The following is a 16,752-nucleotide window of genomic DNA, read 5'->3' as shown; positions in this document are numbered from 1 at the left end:
CTAACCATAGAGCATATTAAAGACGTCGTCTTATATATGAGGGATGCACAGAGGGATATTTGCCGGCTGGCATCCAGAATTAATGCAATATCCATTCTGCCAGGAGGGTATTAGGGACCCGGCAGTGGACAGTTGATTCTGATTTTAAAAGGCACATGGAGATTCTGCCTTATAAGGGTGAGGAATTGTTTGGGGATGGTCTCTGGGACCTCGTATCCACAGCAACAGCTGGGAAGAAATTTTTTTTACCTCAGATTCCCTCACAGCCTAAGAAAGCACCGTATTATCAGGTACAGTCCTTTCGGCTTCAGAAAAGCAAGCGCTTCCTTTCTGCACAGAGACAAGGGAAGAGGGAAAAAGCTGCACCACACAGCCAGTTCCCAGGATCAAAAATCTTCCCCCGCTTTCTCTGAGTCCACCGCATGACGCTGGGGCTCCACAGGTGGAGCCAGGTGCGGTGGGGGCGCGTCTCGGGAACTTCAGCGACCAGTGGGCTCGCTCACAGGTGGATACCTGGGTTCAGCAAGTAGTATCACAGGGATACAAGCTGGAGTTCGAGGCGACTCCCCCTCGCCGTTACCTCAAATCAGCCTTGCCTGCTGCCCTCGGAAAAAGGGAGGTAGTACTGGCGGCAATTCACAAGCTGTACTTCCAGCAGGTGAAATCAAGGTACCCCTCCTTCAACAAGGCCGGGGTTACTATTCCACAATGTTTGTGGTACCGAAACCAGACGGTTCGGTGAGACCCATTCTAAAATTGAAATCCTTGAACACTTATATACGAAGGTTCAAGTTCAAAATGGAATCGCTCAGGGCGGTTATTGCAAGCCTGGACGAAGGGGATTACAGGGTATCACTGGACATCAAGGATGCTTACCTGCATGTCCCCATTTACCCTCCTCACCAGGAGTACCTCAAAATTGTGGTACAGGACTGTCATTACCAATACCCGGCACCGAGGGTATTTACCAAGGTAATGGCCAAAAATGATGATACTCCTTCGAAATAAAGGGAGTTATAATTATCCCGTACTTGGACGATCTCCTTATAAAGGCGAGGTCCAGGGAGCAGTTGTTGGTCGGAGTAGCACTATCTCGGGAAGTGCTACAACAGCACAGCTGGATTCAGAATATTCCAAAGTCGCAGCTGGTTCCTACGACGCGTCTACTGTTCCTGGGTATGGTTCTGGACACAGAACAGAAAAAAGTGTTTCTCCCGGAGGAGAAGGCCAAGGAGTTGTCATCTCTAGTCAGAGACCTCCTAAAACAAATACAGGTGTCGGTGCATCAATGCACGCGAGTCCTGGGAAAGATGGTAGCTTCTTACGAAGAAATTCCATTCGGCAGGTTCCATGCAAGGATCTTCCAGTGGGATCTGTTGGACAAGTGGTCCGGGTAGCATCGTCAGATGCATCGGCTGATAACCCTGTCTCCAAGGGCCAGGGTGTCGCTGTTGTGGTGGCTGCAGAGTGCTCATCTTCTAGAGGGCCGCAGATTCGGCATACTGGACGGGGTCCTGGTGACCACGGATGTCAGCCTTCGAGGCTGGGGGGCAGTCACACAGGGAAGAAACTTCCAAGGACAATGGTCGAGTCAGGAGACTTCCCTGCACATAAATATTCTGGAACTAAGGGCCATTTACAAGGCCCTAAGTCAGGCAAGACCCCTGCTTCAACACCAGCCGGTGCTGATGCAGTCAGACAACATCACGGTGGTCGCCCATGTAAACCGACAGGGCGGCACAAGAAGCAGGATGGCGATGGCAGAAGCCACAAGGATTCTCCGTTGGGCGGAGAATCAAGTGTTAGCACTGTCAGCAGTGTTCATTCCGGGAGTGGACAACTGGGAAGCAGACTTCCTCAGCAGGCACGACCTCCACCCGGGGGAGTGGGGACTTCATCCAGAAGTCTTCCAAATGATTGTACACCAGCGGGAAAGGCCACAGGGGGACATGATGGCGTCCCGCCTCAACAAAAAGCTAAAAAGATATTGTGCCAGGTCAAGGGACCCTCAGGCGATAGCTGTGGACGCTCTGGTAACACCGTGGGTGTACCAGTCGGTGTATGTGTTCCCTCCTCTGCCTCTCATACCCAAGGTACTGAGAATAATAAGAAAAGAGGAGTAAGAACTATACTCGTGGTTCCGGATTGGCCAAGAAGAGCTTGGTACCCAGAACTTCAAGAAATGATCTCAGAGGACCCATGGCCTCTGCCGCTCAGACAGGACCTGCTGTAGCAGGGACCCTGTCTGTTCCAAGACTTACCGCGGCTGCGTTTGACGGCATGGCGGTTGAACACCGGATCCTAAAGGAAAAAGGCATTCCGGAGGAAGTCATTCCTACGCTGATTAAGGCGAGGAAAGATGTGACCGCAAAACATTATCACCGTATTTGGCGAAAATATGTTGCTTGGTGTGAGGCCAGAAAGGCCCAACTGAGGAATTTCAACTGGGTCGATTTCTGCACTTCCTACAGTCAGGAGTGACTATGGGCCTAAAATTGGGTTCCATTAAGGTCCAGATTTCGGCTCTGTCTATTTTCTTCCAAAAAGAACTGGCTTCCCTGCCTGAATTTCAGACTTTTGTTAAGGGAGTGCTGCATATTCAGCCCCCGTTTGTGCCTCCAGTGGCACCGTGGGATCTCAACGTGGTGTTGGATTTCCTGAAGTCGCATTGGTTTGAGCCACTTAAAACCGTGGAGCTAAAATACCTCACGTGGGAAGTGGTCATGCTGTTGGCCTTGGCGTCGGCCAGGCGTGTATCAGAATTGGCGGCTTTGTCATGCTAAAGCCCTTATCTGATTTTTCATATGGATAGGGCGGAATTGAGGACGCGTTCCCAATTCCTTCCTAAGGTGGTATCAGCTTTTCATGTGAACCAACCTATTGTGGTGCCTGCGGCTACTCGGGACTTGGAGGACTCCAAGTTGCTGGACGTAGTCAGGGCCCTGAAAATATATGTTCCAGGACGGCTGGAGTCAGAAAAACTGACTCGCTATTTATCCTGTATACACCCAACAAGCTGGGTGCTCCTGCTTCTAAGCAGACTATTGCTCGCTGGATCTGTAGCACGATTCAACTTGCACATTCTGCGGCTGGACTGCCGCATCCTAAATCTGTAAAAGCCCATTCCACGAGGAAAGTGGGCTCTTCTTGGGCGGCTGCCCGAGGGGTCTCGGCTTTACAACTTTGCCGAGCTGCTACTTGGTCAGGTTCAAACACTTTTGCAAGATTCTACAAGTTTGATACCCTGGCTAAGGAGGACCTTGAGTTTGCTCATTCGGTGCTGCAGAGTCATCCGCACTCTCCCGCCCGTTTGGGAGCTTTGGTATAATCCCCATGGTCCTTACAGAGTTCCCAGCATCCACTAGGACGTCAGAGAAAATAAGATTTTACTCACCGGTAAATCTATTTCTCGTAGTCCGTAGTGGATGCTGGGCGCCCATCCCAAGTGCGGATTGTCTGCAAAACTTGTATATAGTTATTGCTTAACTAAAGGGTTATTGGCCCTCATTCCGAGTTGATCGCTAAGTTTTTCGGTCGCACAACATATTCGCAAAGTTGCGTTAATGTAGTAAATATGCGAACCTCCGCCCCCAACGTATTTTTGCACATTCGTACGCAGTATTACACAAAGTGGGCGTACGCCAAATGACATCGCAGTAATGCGAAACCATCGCAGCATTGCGAAATCATCGCAATAACACATACTTAATCGTAAAAATACTAAGTTTGAGTATATTTACAAAGTTTTGCGTAAAAGTGCACACTTTTAAGGTAAAACGCACAAAAATGTTTTTTTGGCCTATTAAGTGCAATGACACCTTTCCTTTTAAAGACCACAAGCCCTTTTCAATTACGAACCCAATTAGTGTAATGATTGATAATGTTCCAAAACAATTAAGTGTGAGAATAAAAAAAAATTAACACTTTGTTGCCATAATTGGCCATCAACATGTCAAAGTGTAAAATTTTTTTATTTTTTTTTTCACTTTTTTAATTTTTAAAGGTGTTGTTTGTGAATGAAGGTGTTTACATGTTTCTTAACACAATAATCTCCTTTTTTTTTTGGTAAAAATGTAACGTTAGATGTGTGTAATTTTTTGAACAAAACAAATTCTGCCTGCCAATCTGCTGATCCTTTTTTGCATTAATAAACACAACACCCGGTTAACTTTAATCAACTTTTTTATTTTTGTATTTGTTAATATTTTTTTTTTTTTTACAAATCAAATAATACAAGTCAAGCAAATTTTTGCAAATGGTCCACACAATCCATCATTCCTTGCAGGTGTTGGCGCATGGTGTAAAGTATCCCTGAAAAGCTTGTGGGATCTCCAACTGCAACATCTGAAATTAAGATGCAACACAAACATTAATAACTTAATTACATTACTTATTAGCCAAGCAAGGCGCAAAGCACACTTAAATGCTGGCATGTCCAAGCTGCTGGACTCCAGCTGTTGTGAAACTACATATACCAGCATGCCTTTACACAGTTTTGTGGTCAGGGAATGGCAAAGCTGTGTCAGGGCATGCTGGGATGTGTAGTTTCTCAACAGTTGGAGTGCCGCAGTTTGGACAGGCCTGCTTTAATGGCAAAGTTACTACATCCTGCCTGTTTTATGGTACAATCATTAGCAGAACACACAAGCCTGCTCAGCCTTTTTATCAGATTTTAAAGTGTTCCAGACCATGTGTTACATTTACTACTATGTGAGTTATATTTAAGATGGAACGTTGCCCATAGCAATCAAGCAAAAATATGATTATTATATTGTAGAAGTGGATCCCAATTTTTTAAGTATAATCTTATTGATTGCTATGTCCGAGATCCCATGTTAAAGATAACTACCATCTTCGTCAGTGTGACACCATGTTGGCATTCATTCCCATTTGTTGTTTTATTTGTTTTGTATTTTTAGTGGGTTGGTCCTGCATCATCACACTGCATATCCACATCTTCAGAAGGCCAACATATCATAGCATTCCCACACTCCATGAAAGCTGCCCTTACTAAATAAGTGCAAACATGTTTGACTTGAACACTTATTAATTTTGAGAATGTAACTTTCACACAAAAAAACAGTGTGTCATTAGGCTGCATAACAAAGTGAAGCATGTGATTTTTAAGTGTAAATATTCAGACTACACAGGCCCAAGTGTAAAAGGCAAACATACTAAACTCCACTCAGGTCTAACTGTTTCCCAGAAAAAGTAACACATATAAACCCTGTTCTCCTGGCAACCCTGGCTACCTAATGAGTGTCAACCTAGAGTGGACACACAAAACATTGCACACATACACACTGTACATATAATGACACTCACAAATATGTAAAGGCAACATGTACACCATGATTAAATTTTTATATATTTTTCCAGGGTCCAAGAATTCAAACAGTACAACACTGCATGTTTTGGCATTGTAAGTGTAAGTGGGTAATCATTTTTTAAAAAATTAAAATATACTTACTTTCCACGGCAACATCCAGACTCCCGGAACGTTCGGCAGGGGCTTCCTCTGCCCATTCACTTGGTGGGGATGTTGGCTGGATGGGGGAAGGCGGCTGGATGGGGGAAGGAGGAGGGATTGGGGAAGGAGGAGGGATTGGGGAAGGAGGAGGGATTGGGGAAGGAGGCTGGATGGGGGAAGGAGGCTGGATTTGGTCCGCAATTTCAGAGGGGGGGTCTGATTGAGAGGGCGAGGGGGGCGGAGAAAAAGTTAAAGCAATAGAGGGTGAGGGTGGTTCAGATTGTGATGTTGATTTTGAAGGAGAAGGGGTATGGGAAGGAGGAGAAGGGGTCCCAGAAAGAGATGGAGAGGTGTGGTGAGAAGGGGAATGTAAAGTGGAGTGGGCCAGGGAAGCTGATGGGGCCTGGGAAGATGAGGGGGACTGGGAAGCTGAGGGGGAGTGAGAAGGGGAGGGGGAGTGAGAAGGGGAGGGGGAGTGAGAAGGGGAGGGGGAGTGAGAAGGGGAGGGGGTGTGAGAAGGGGAGGGGGAGTGAGAAGGGGAAGGGGGTGGGGAGTTTTGCCGTTGTTGTTGTCCTAGAATGATAATATTGTTCAAATTGTTCAAACATGATAAATTACATAGTAATCAATTTGTTTTATCAATGTTCTGTTCATTGTTAAATTATTTGTTTTGTTCCAAAGAAAAGCAAACATGTTAAGATCCTCTTCATGTTGGCCACAGCAAACAAAATGAGTCTAAAATTTAACTTTGAAGCTCATTCCTTAATCTAGGCAATTGAGTCATAGTGATTGGTCTCAGCAACATCACCAGATTACTATTCAAGGCACCTTATTATATAGCCTGCACTGATCAAGTATTGTGGATTAATTTCCTGCCTGCTTCTTATTTTTTGTAAACATGCACTTGTTTGGTGTTACTTTGCTACAGTCAGTACTGTTTTACCTAACCACACACAGTGTCCTAATTTCCATAAAAGGGCATTGCAGGTTGCAATTAGCCTACCACTTACTGTAAAATGTCTGCAAATCCAAGGGGTTTACAGCAGGTATTGAGTAGGCAATTGGCCAAAAGCATGTGCAGTGCAGGGGTGGCAGATATAACATGTCCCGAGAGAGTGTTTTTTTTTTAAAAAAATTTAAAATTATGGCCAGGGTAAATACATGCAGCTTTATTTTAGCCTTGCAAATTTTTGCACCTGATTTAACACACCCCAACCAAAACTTACTCTCTCTGCACATGTTACATATGCTTCCCCTGCAGTGCTCATTGTATTTAACAATTGTTACTTAAATTACGGAAGGCCAAAAATTGGAAAATAACACATTAGCACAATTTAGTGCAAAAAACTTATGTAAGGTAACTTACTTCGTGTATGCAGCGCACGGATTTGATGGCGGATCTCCGCCAACAAATCTGGAGTCCGCCTACGGAGATCACTCCACCTCCTTTCGAGCTGGATGATTGTCCGCCTGCTGCGGACTCGCGTCCGCAGCAGGCGGCGGACCTCCGCGTAGGCCTCGCGCTTCACCCGATTGGGGATGAAGCGCCCAACGCGGCCTACGCGGCGGTCCATCACCGCAACCAGCACGCGGAGCTCCCGCCTGGTGAACGGTGCTGCACGCATCATGGCAATGGCGTTTTCCTTATTTGGGCATATATTTATAGTGTCTGTTAGCATGTGATTGGTCAAAAATCTATGTTGTCATTTCTATTAACTTTATTGATCTTTGCAATGCTGTGAAAAGCAGAGTGTTATTTGGCACGAGCGTAAAAACGCAATAGCAGAAGCGAAAATGTTTGGTACACAAATTTAAGCAAACAAAACACACACAGAGACACAGACTTTAGTTACAAATACTAAACATATCTGTGTACTCACCACAGTTCGTGTGATAATTCAGCTGGACAGTCACAAAGTGTGAAACATTGAGTATCATTTGTTTGTGTGTTTGGTTACATAATCAGGATTTGATGATATAAAACAAATAAGGACACTATTTAGCAACATTACAGTATTTAAATTTCAAAATAAACATTGTAAGCTTAACGTGTTTTTGTATTTTGAACCAAAAACAATTACACATTCCAACACCACAAAATCCGTACCCAATCACTTTACAAGATCATACAAATTGAAATCATGGTTTATAAAACAGAAGCATACTGTGTTGTATTATTTTGGCAAATATAAAATATATAAACACTATACCTGAAATATTCTGCTACAATTCTTGCCCTCACTTGGCTCCCCCTCCGTGTCACACTCCCCCCACCGAAGCGTGGCACAACCCCTGGCTCCTCATCAGGCAATTCCTCTGCCTGAGGAAGCTCTACACTACTCCTTACCGCGATATTATGGAGTATTGCGCACAGGACCACTATTTTACTTGCCATCTCCGGCGAATACATGATGTCGCCACCAGTGCGGTGGAGAACACGAAACCGCCCTTTCAGGACACCAATTGTGCGCTCCACCAGCTGCCTAGTGGCAGTAAGCGCGGAGTTAAATGCCATCTGTGGTCCTGGCCTGGGATTACGGTAAGGAGTCATGAGCCAGGGGGTGCAAGGATATCCACGGTCTCCTGTTGGAATAAAAGCAAAAATTTAGATATAAAAAATTTAATTTTTATTTTTTTTTTAATCAAAAAAATTTGAGCAACAACTCACCCAATAACCACATGTCTGGTCGTTGACTTGATCTTAATCTCTGCCATATCCCTGATTGTCTAATGACATACGCATCATGGGAACTTCCAGTAAACTTTGCGTTCAGGGAAAGGATCTGGAGGGATGGCCCACAAACAACCATTACATTCAGAGAATGAAACAGTTTCCTGTTTCTAAAAATTTCTTCATTATGTTTTGGTGGCTGAATAGCTACATGTGTGCCATCCACAACCCCAATAACATGTGGGAAGCGACTACCACCTTCCGCAAATTGCCGCTTCACCACATCTAGGGCACCAACATCCAAAGGCATAGCAATAAATTGCTTAACACGCTTGAGGAAAGCCTGGCAGACACGTCGCAGGACCTTACTGAACTGGCCCTGCGACATGCCAACCAGGTCTCCAACCACATGCTGGAATGATCCTGTGGCCAAAAAATGTAACACTGCAAGGAATTGTGTCAATGGTGGTATTGCTGTAGGATACCGAATTTCAGACTCCAGATCACTCTCTATTATGGAGAGAGTGTCTAGGATTAGATGTGGTGGCAGCCGGTATCTACGCACCACCACATCATCTGGCATCCCAAAAAGTCTGACACGGGTTCTGAAAATTGGTGGCCTAGCACGCCTCCGTTGCCTTGGTTGATGAGGAGCCGGCTGTGGTTGTGGGGCTGGCGGTTGGGGTGGGAGTGCTGGCGTGGGTTGGGGAGGTAGGGCTTCTGCCGCAATATGTATTGACATCACACACTTTTTGGAGAGAATGTTAAGAAATGTAAAAAAAAAATAATTCAAAGTTTTCCAAAATTTTACACAATAACTGTTTTTACAATTGTGGTGTCAACTTACTGCAGGAGCGTACATTTTTTCTGTGTTGAATTCATGTCCAAAATGCAAAAATAAAAAGCAAATAAAACTAAATTTAATATTTGGATATAAAAAACATATATTAATGCCAAAAAAATTTATTAAAAAAAAATACCAAAAAAATAAGAAATTTAGTACCTAGTCCAGGAAAGACAAACACTACTTTGCAGATCAATCCTGGAAAACCCAAACACTTTGTTTAGCAAACTTTAAAAAACAAATAAAAAAAAAATTAACAAACACAAACAAGCACCAACACAGACCAAGGACACTTACCTGCTCCTAAAGAAATAAAGTCTTGTTTTTGTGGACCACACCCAAAAATGAATACAAAATTGGTTTTTCTCACCAAAAAATAAACTCCTACAAGAGAACACAAATGACAGTCAAAAACAGCATACAGACACTTCCAACAAACAAGCTCCAACACAGGCCAACGACACTTACCTGCTCCTAAAGAAATAAAGTCTTGTTTTTGTGGACCACACCCAAAAATGAATACAAAATTGGTTTTTCTCACCAAAAAATAAACTCCTACAAGAGAACACAAATGACAGTCAAAAACAGCATACAGACACTTCCAACAAACAAGCTCCAACACAGGCCAACGACACTTACCTGCTCCTAAAGAAATAAAGTCTTGTTTTTGTGGACCACACCCAAAATCGAAAAAAAATTTGCTTTTTCTCACCAAAAAGTAAATTCCTACAAGAGAACACTAATGACAGTCAAAACAAAGAAGCACGGGAATATTTTCACAAATGGACTTGCAAAATATATATGTGTTATAAAAATTAAAATATTAAAATGTATTAAAAAAACTTGCCAACACAAAAAAAAAAAAAAAAAAAACAGAATACTCACAAACGAAAATACCCACAAAAAATGCCACTGTCTATATTCAAAACGCAAAGAAAAGGACAAAGGTATGCTTGACAATTACTCACTCTGCCAATTCCACTATCACCTTCCCGCACAAGCCAACAACTCAAACGCCAAACTACCAACACTTACAGCATGCACAGTAGGCCCTTAAATAAGCAGTGCAATCATTCAACAGAATAACAGTGTACACCTGTGTGAATTAACGAGTCGCACGTAGGTATATAAGCGCACACACCTCGGCGTACACACGTCATCACAAACATGGCTTCTCGTGAGCAAATCGCAGCAGAGATAGACCGCATTGCAGAGCAGCAGATGGCATTGCAGAAACAACGGATAGAGTGTCAAAGGCGCTTGTTAGAATACGCCTCTGCGGAGGTTAATGCAGGACCTAGTACTCTGCAAATTTCTGCTTCTGAACCTCAACAATTGAGTGTGGATACCCTGCCACACACACATAGTGAGCAAACTGAGGGAGAATTGTCTTTAGCCACACAAACACAGCAGACAGAAGCTGCTAGTGAGGAGGAAGATGGAGATGACCAACCTGAAGAAACCTCACAGGCTACCTCCAGACGGAAAAAAAGACAGCCTGCATTCACTAAGAGGGAGTTGCGTGTCTTGGTCACGCAGGCCATGTCCAAAATACATAGGGGCCCCAAAAACATGGGGGCTGCTTCCAAAGAACGCATCTGGAGAGACATCACAAAATCTGTGAATGAAGTTGGCTCTGTCGTCAGAACATCACAGGAAGTGAGACGACGGTAAGTGCATCTTGACAATCCTTTTTCTGTGCTAAGTTGCATAAAAAATGTAGTTACATGTCATGTTATGTCTAGCAAACACAAGCAGAACATGTGTGCTATATATTTACTTTGAACAATAAGAAGACTCAACTTTTTCCCTCTTTCACAATATTTATGTAGGTGGGCCGACTTCAAATCCCGCCTGAAGGCAAAGAGGGCTGCGGAGTGGAATGCCTCAAGGGCAACAGGGGGGGGACCACCTGTCGCTGTGGAGTTTACTGACTTGGAGGAGATGGCGATGCCCTGTGTGAGTTATGAGGAGGGCCAAGGGGTGTCTCATATGGACACGGACCTGCCTGAGATTCTGACGGGACATGACTTGGAAGGTAAGTTTACACATGTATTTGTCTGAAATTTGAACTGTATTAATAATCTTAAACTAATTTTGACTCCAACTTTTCCCCCACACATTCTTCTATTTGCTTGCCACAAAACACAGCACAGGGGGGTGAACAGTTTGAGTCACAGGCCGGTTATGTGGTTGAGGCTGAGGTGGAGGGACCTAGTGGGTCTGCCAGTGTGGGCCAACAAAACCCACCTATGCAGGTTCCTACTGGCCCCCCCACCCAACCCTCTGCTATCCCGGAGATCCTGCTTGAAATTGCTAGGTATGGTGAGAGCCTAAACACATTTCAAGACGGGGTCATCCGGGAGGTAAGCCAGATAACTGTCCGGCTCACTGAGATCCGAACCTGTGTTGAGCAAGGTGTTGCTCAACTCTGCCAAAGTCTGGCAGAGATCAGGCAGGCCCAAGAACAACTGGCCTCCTCAAACCAAAGCCTTGCAACTAACATCTTGCAAGGGCTCCAGGCCATCGCTGTCTCCCTTGCCCACAGTGGCAGAGAGCCAACCACATCGGCTCCCTCCCCTGCCCCTGCCCAGGAAGAACAGGACACTGGGCAGGCCCAACGAAGGTCACTCCGCAGACCAAGCAAAGAAGATCAGCCTCAGGCGGGGCGAAAAAGAAGAAAGTGATGTCTCTCCAGATGGGCAGCACCCATGTTTTTGTAGTTGCCTCTATGTTATTTTGGACTTGGCTTGTGTGGCCAGAATGGATCACTCCCTCTTAGTGAAATGACTTTTTTCTGTTTGGAGGAATTGTAGCCTGTGAGTTTCTTTTAAAAAACAACAGAGCCATCTTCCTCTCACTAGTGTGCTGTGTATTGTTGTGTTTGTGTGGTGGATACTAATTATTTCTCAGTTTGTGTCACATTTTTGTGTGGCAGGGTGTGAAATATGTTGAATTTATGAATTTATAAGATACTTTTGTCAGAAGCAGAAATTTGCAGAGTACTGAGTTCTGCAATATAATTTTTGTCAGTGCCATCTGCTTGGTGCTTGGTCTATCTCTGCCTGTGAGACTCATGTGGAGCCATGTTTAAATGTTGGATAATATTATTACTGTAATAAAAATTAAAATTAAAAAATGTGTGCAATTTCTTGAAGGTAATGCATTAGCAAAATCTTAGTTACCAAAAGATTAGGTCAACATATAGACACTTGGTGACCAATCTGCTAATTCTCCTTAAAATTATTCAAAAATGATAAAAAAGGTATGTTTTGCACCACACTTTAATGTCCATATTAATAAAACAGACACGACAACTTGATAAAATATCTTTGGACAACATGACATCATTGAAAACATTGACAGATGTTAAAAACATATATTATTGTGACTTTTAAAAATAAAACATAGTGTATGCGGCATTATGTGGGTGTTGGTTAATTAATCAGAATGTTGCAGAATTATATAACTTTAAATAAAAATGTAACTTGTTTGTATTTAGTAGTCTAACACACATTAAAACATTTCGTCACAATGCTTACACACCAAGTTAAACACAAATAACAACCTTATTTCACAGTGTGTGCGATTAATATGTGAGTAGAATAAACATGTAATGTGTGTTCAGTCAATTGCTGGTTGGTAACTTTCATGTGCTCAGTAATTAACAAGTAATTGAACATCAGATGAATGTGCTCTCCAATTAACTGCTAATTACTGCATACACACTTGTACCAGTACTTCGCAAATGTAGAGTAACTGCAGACCTACTCTGCTGCTGCGTGAATGTTGCTACGGTTTCCTATGTTAGTTTTAACAGCGACAAAGTTTATTTGCGAAAAACACGCCCATTGCAAGTTGCATACTCCCACACAGTACGCCCACTTTCACGCCCATGTCGGAGCATTGCGAAGTCTCGCCTCCGCCACGCCCACGCCACTCCTCGTTTTCGTTTGGCAGTTACGGCTTTTTTTTCCCAAAGTAATTTTGCACAGTTGTCGTACGTATGTCTTCGCGCATGCGTAATCACGCATTTGCGCATGCGCAGATACTTACATTTCGGACATTTGCGATGCGATGACTCTTAGCGATCAACTCGGAATGAGGGCCATTGTTATGAGCCATCTGTTGGTGAGGCTCAGTTGTTATTCATACTGTTAACTGGGTATAGCATCACGAGTTATACGGTGTGATTGGTGTGGCTGGTATGAGTCTTACCCGGGATTCAAAATCCTTCCTTATTGTGTCAGCTCTTCCGGGCACAGTATCCTAACTGAGGTCTGGAGGAGGGTCATAGTGGGAGGAGCCAGTGCACACCAGGTAGTCCTAAAGCTTTCTTTAGTTGTGCCCAGTCTCCTGCGGAGCCGCTATTCCCCATGGTCCTTACGGAGTTCCCAGCATCCACTACGGACTACGAGAAATAGATTTACCGGTGAGTAAAATCTTATTTTTTAATCACACTTGCCTAGCATGGTCGCATCAGATGCGAAAACACCAGCAAGTGCTTTAGCTGACCTGGTCACACAGGATGCAACCAATCAGATAGACAATGGGGCAAATGTATTAACCTGGATAAGGCATAAGGAAGTGATAAATCAGTGATAAATGCAAGGTGATACACGCACCAGCCAATCAGCTCTAATATGTAAATTAACAGGAGCTGATTGGCTAGTGCTTAAATCACCTTGCATTTATCACTGGTTTATCACTTCCTTATGCCATCTCCAGGTTAATACATCTGCCCCAATGTGTGTTGGGAAACTTCCCGCTGCTGCTTTTAGAGGGACTTGAAGGTCCCTTTGCCTCCCTGCACCCTCCTCCAGTGTTTGCTGTGCTGCCAATCACTACTGAACCGTCAGCGGGTGAAGATAATAGCAGCCGCTGGGGAACTGTAAATTACCCCCCCCCCCCCCCCCCCCCGTGTATCTGGTGGCTGTCCTGGCTTTTAAATCGTCGCAATATTTCCGGTGGTCACAATGTTCCAGTGGTGATGACTGATGTTTGGGGTGATGGGATGGGGTTTTTTTTACAAACATAAATGACTATAAACAAATAAATGACTATAAACATGATTATAATAATACAAAGAAGGTATTTATAATATAGAAATGTATTTCTTTTACGTCCCAGGGGACACTGGGAATCCATTTAGTACCATGGGGTATAGACGGGTCCACTAGGAGCCATGGGCACTTTAAGAAAATGATAGTGTGCGCTGGCCCCCTGGTACCGCTGAGGTAATCCCCCTTTATGCCCCTCCTACCACACTCAGTTTAGAAAATGGGCACAGAGAGCCGGTCACGTCTATGGAAGCTCCTGAAGAGTTTTCTGCAATTATTTTCTGAGTTTGTTATTTTCAGGCAGGACTGGATGGCACCAGCCACTTCGTGGACTTGGGGGGGAGGAGGGGGTGGGGGGGGGGCCCAACCTCTCTCAGGGTTAGTGGTCCTGATCCCCACTGACAGGACACTAGGTCCTGAGGGAACTATTCGTAAGCCCCACCACGCGAGTGTACATTCCCGCAGCTCGCCTCCACCCCTTACAGAGCCAGAGGAATGAAGAGTGGTGAGTACTAAGCTTGCATCCTGGTTAGCGGGTCGCCGGCCATTATGGCGGCATGAGGGTACGGAGACGCACTCCTTTAGGGCAGGGATGGGGAACCTTCGGCCCTCCAGCTGCTGTTGAACTACACATCCCAGCATGCCCTGCAACAGTTTTAGCATGGCCAAATAGCAAAACTGTAGCAAGGCATGCTGGTATGTGTAGTTCAACAATAGCTGGAGGGCCGAAGGTTCCCCATCCCTGCTTTAGGGGAATGATTTCCACAATCCCTACTAAGTTATCTCAGAATGAGAAAGAGATGCAATACTTAAGACAATCTATGACTGAGTTTATGAAAAGAGACTCAGTACCCAAACCAGCATCTCAGTCCCCTGCCATTTGTCTGCAAAATGTACTTTGGCCCATGTCCTGCCGTCTGACTCTGATGATCAGGGGTCAGATATGGAGGAGGGTGAGGTGGACTCAGGTGGGGGAGGGTACTCTGTCGCAGGGAATAGAGGCTATCAGAGAAGTTCTGAATATCCCTGATAAGGTGACAGAGGAGAGTGAGGAATCTTATTTTAATATAAAAAAAAATCCTCAGCCACTTTTCCTGTGTCAGAGGAACTAAATACCCTGTTTGAAGAGCCGTGGGTTAATCCTTTTCCTCCTGAGGATAGGAAAAAAATGGGAGAATCCACTGATAGTCGATGCATCAGTCTCCAGGCTCTCACGAAAAATTGTATTGCCTGTCCTGAGTGCAGCCTACCTAAAAGACGCGGCTGATCGTAAAATTGAGACTCAAATCTTTGTATATAGATGCTGGTGTGGCCCAGAGACCCACTATAGCATGTGGGTGGATTACAAGAGCCATTGCTAAATGGTCGGGTAACCTGATTGAAGGGTTAGAGGCACCTTGCCTCAGGAGGAAGTTATCTTGTTCCTGCAACATATACAGGACTCTGCGAACTTTATGGTGGAAGCCATAAAAGAAATAGGCTTGCTTAATGCACGCACTACAGCTCTGGCAGTGTCGCCATGCAGGGGCTTATGGTTACGCCAGTGGACTGCGGATGCGGACTGCAGGAAAGTTGTGAAAAGCCTACCCTTCACAGACGAGGCCTTATTTGGAGATGAACTAGACAAATGGATCTCCAAGGCTACTGCGGGTAAGTCCACATACCTACCCTCTGCAGCTCTTCCATGTAAACTAGCGACTGCTGGTACACATGAACAGAACTCAGGCTCTGCTTCCTCAAAACCTTCAGCATGACGGTGGACCGCGGATGCCAAGAAGACTGGCAGGTGGGAGCCCAGCTAAAATTCTTCAGTCACATCTGGACAAGATCGTTCCAGCATCCCTGGATTATAGACCTTATATCCAAGGGCTACAGACTGGAGTTCCAGTAGCTCCCACCTCACAGATTCTTCAAATCACAAGAGTATAACCTTACAGGACGCCATTCAAAAACTGGTACAGACCCAGGTCATTGTTCCAGTTCAACCTCACCTACTAAACAAGGGTTACTATTCCAGCTAGTTTGTAGTACCGAAACCAGACGGTTCGGTAAGACCGATTTTCAACCTGAAGTCATTAAACCCGTACTTATGAGTGTTCAAATTCAAGATGGAGTCTCTGAGAGCGGTGATCTCAGGTCTGGAGAAGGGGGAATTCCTAGTGTCCTTGGATATTAAGGATGCGTACCTTCACATCTCTACAGTTTGCTCTGCAGGACTGTCACTACCAGTTTCAGGCCCTGCCATTTGGTCTCGCCACGTCACCGAGGGTGTTCACCAAAGTGATGGCAGAGATGATGTTCCTTCTCCGCAAATTAGGAGTGAACATAATTCCGTACCTGCACGATCTTCTGATAAAGGCACCGTCCAGGGAGCAGTTGTTGGAAAGCATTGGTCTCTCAACCAGAATACTCCTGGTGGATTCTGAATCTACCAAAATCTCACCTAGAACCAACACAGAGGTTTAATTTCCTGGGAATGATACTGGACACAGAGTCTCAAAAAGTATTCATTCCCTTGGAAAAGGCAGTGATAATCCAGTCAATGTTTTGGGCTGTCCTGAAGCCAACTCGGATCTCAGTGCATCTCAGCATATGCCTTCTGGGGAAAATAGTGGCCTCTTTCGAGGCGCTTCAGTACGGAAGGTTTCATGTGAGGCCCTTCCAATTGGATGTTGGACAAATGGTCCGGATCGCGTCTTCACATGCA

General features: G+C 44.7%; 1 protein-coding gene across 1 annotated transcript; it reads right to left on the bottom strand.

Annotated features, from left to right (window-relative positions):
* Nucleotides 1-5,914: 5,914 nt before the first annotated feature.
* On the bottom strand, nucleotides 5,915-9,001 carry LOC135040416 (putative nuclease HARBI1). The gene is made up of 4 exons (XM_063954817.1): nucleotides 8,139-9,001; nucleotides 7,681-8,053; nucleotides 7,351-7,372; nucleotides 5,915-6,043 (listed from the first exon to the last, which is right to left on the bottom strand). The coding sequence occupies exons 1-3, from the start codon at nucleotides 8,881-8,883 to the stop codon at nucleotides 7,369-7,371; spliced, it is 1,122 nt and encodes a 373-aa protein (XP_063810887.1). The 5' UTR covers nucleotides 8,884-9,001; the 3' UTR covers nucleotides 5,915-6,043; nucleotides 7,351-7,368.
* Between the last annotated feature and the right edge of the window lie 7,751 nt (nucleotides 9,002-16,752).

Source organism: Pseudophryne corroboree, chromosome 2 (genome assembly GCF_028390025.1).
Source record: "Pseudophryne corroboree isolate aPseCor3 chromosome 2, aPseCor3.hap2, whole genome shotgun sequence".
Taxonomy (NCBI): domain Eukaryota; kingdom Metazoa; phylum Chordata; class Amphibia; order Anura; family Myobatrachidae; genus Pseudophryne; species Pseudophryne corroboree.
This window is presented reverse-complemented; position numbering and strand designations above follow the sequence as displayed.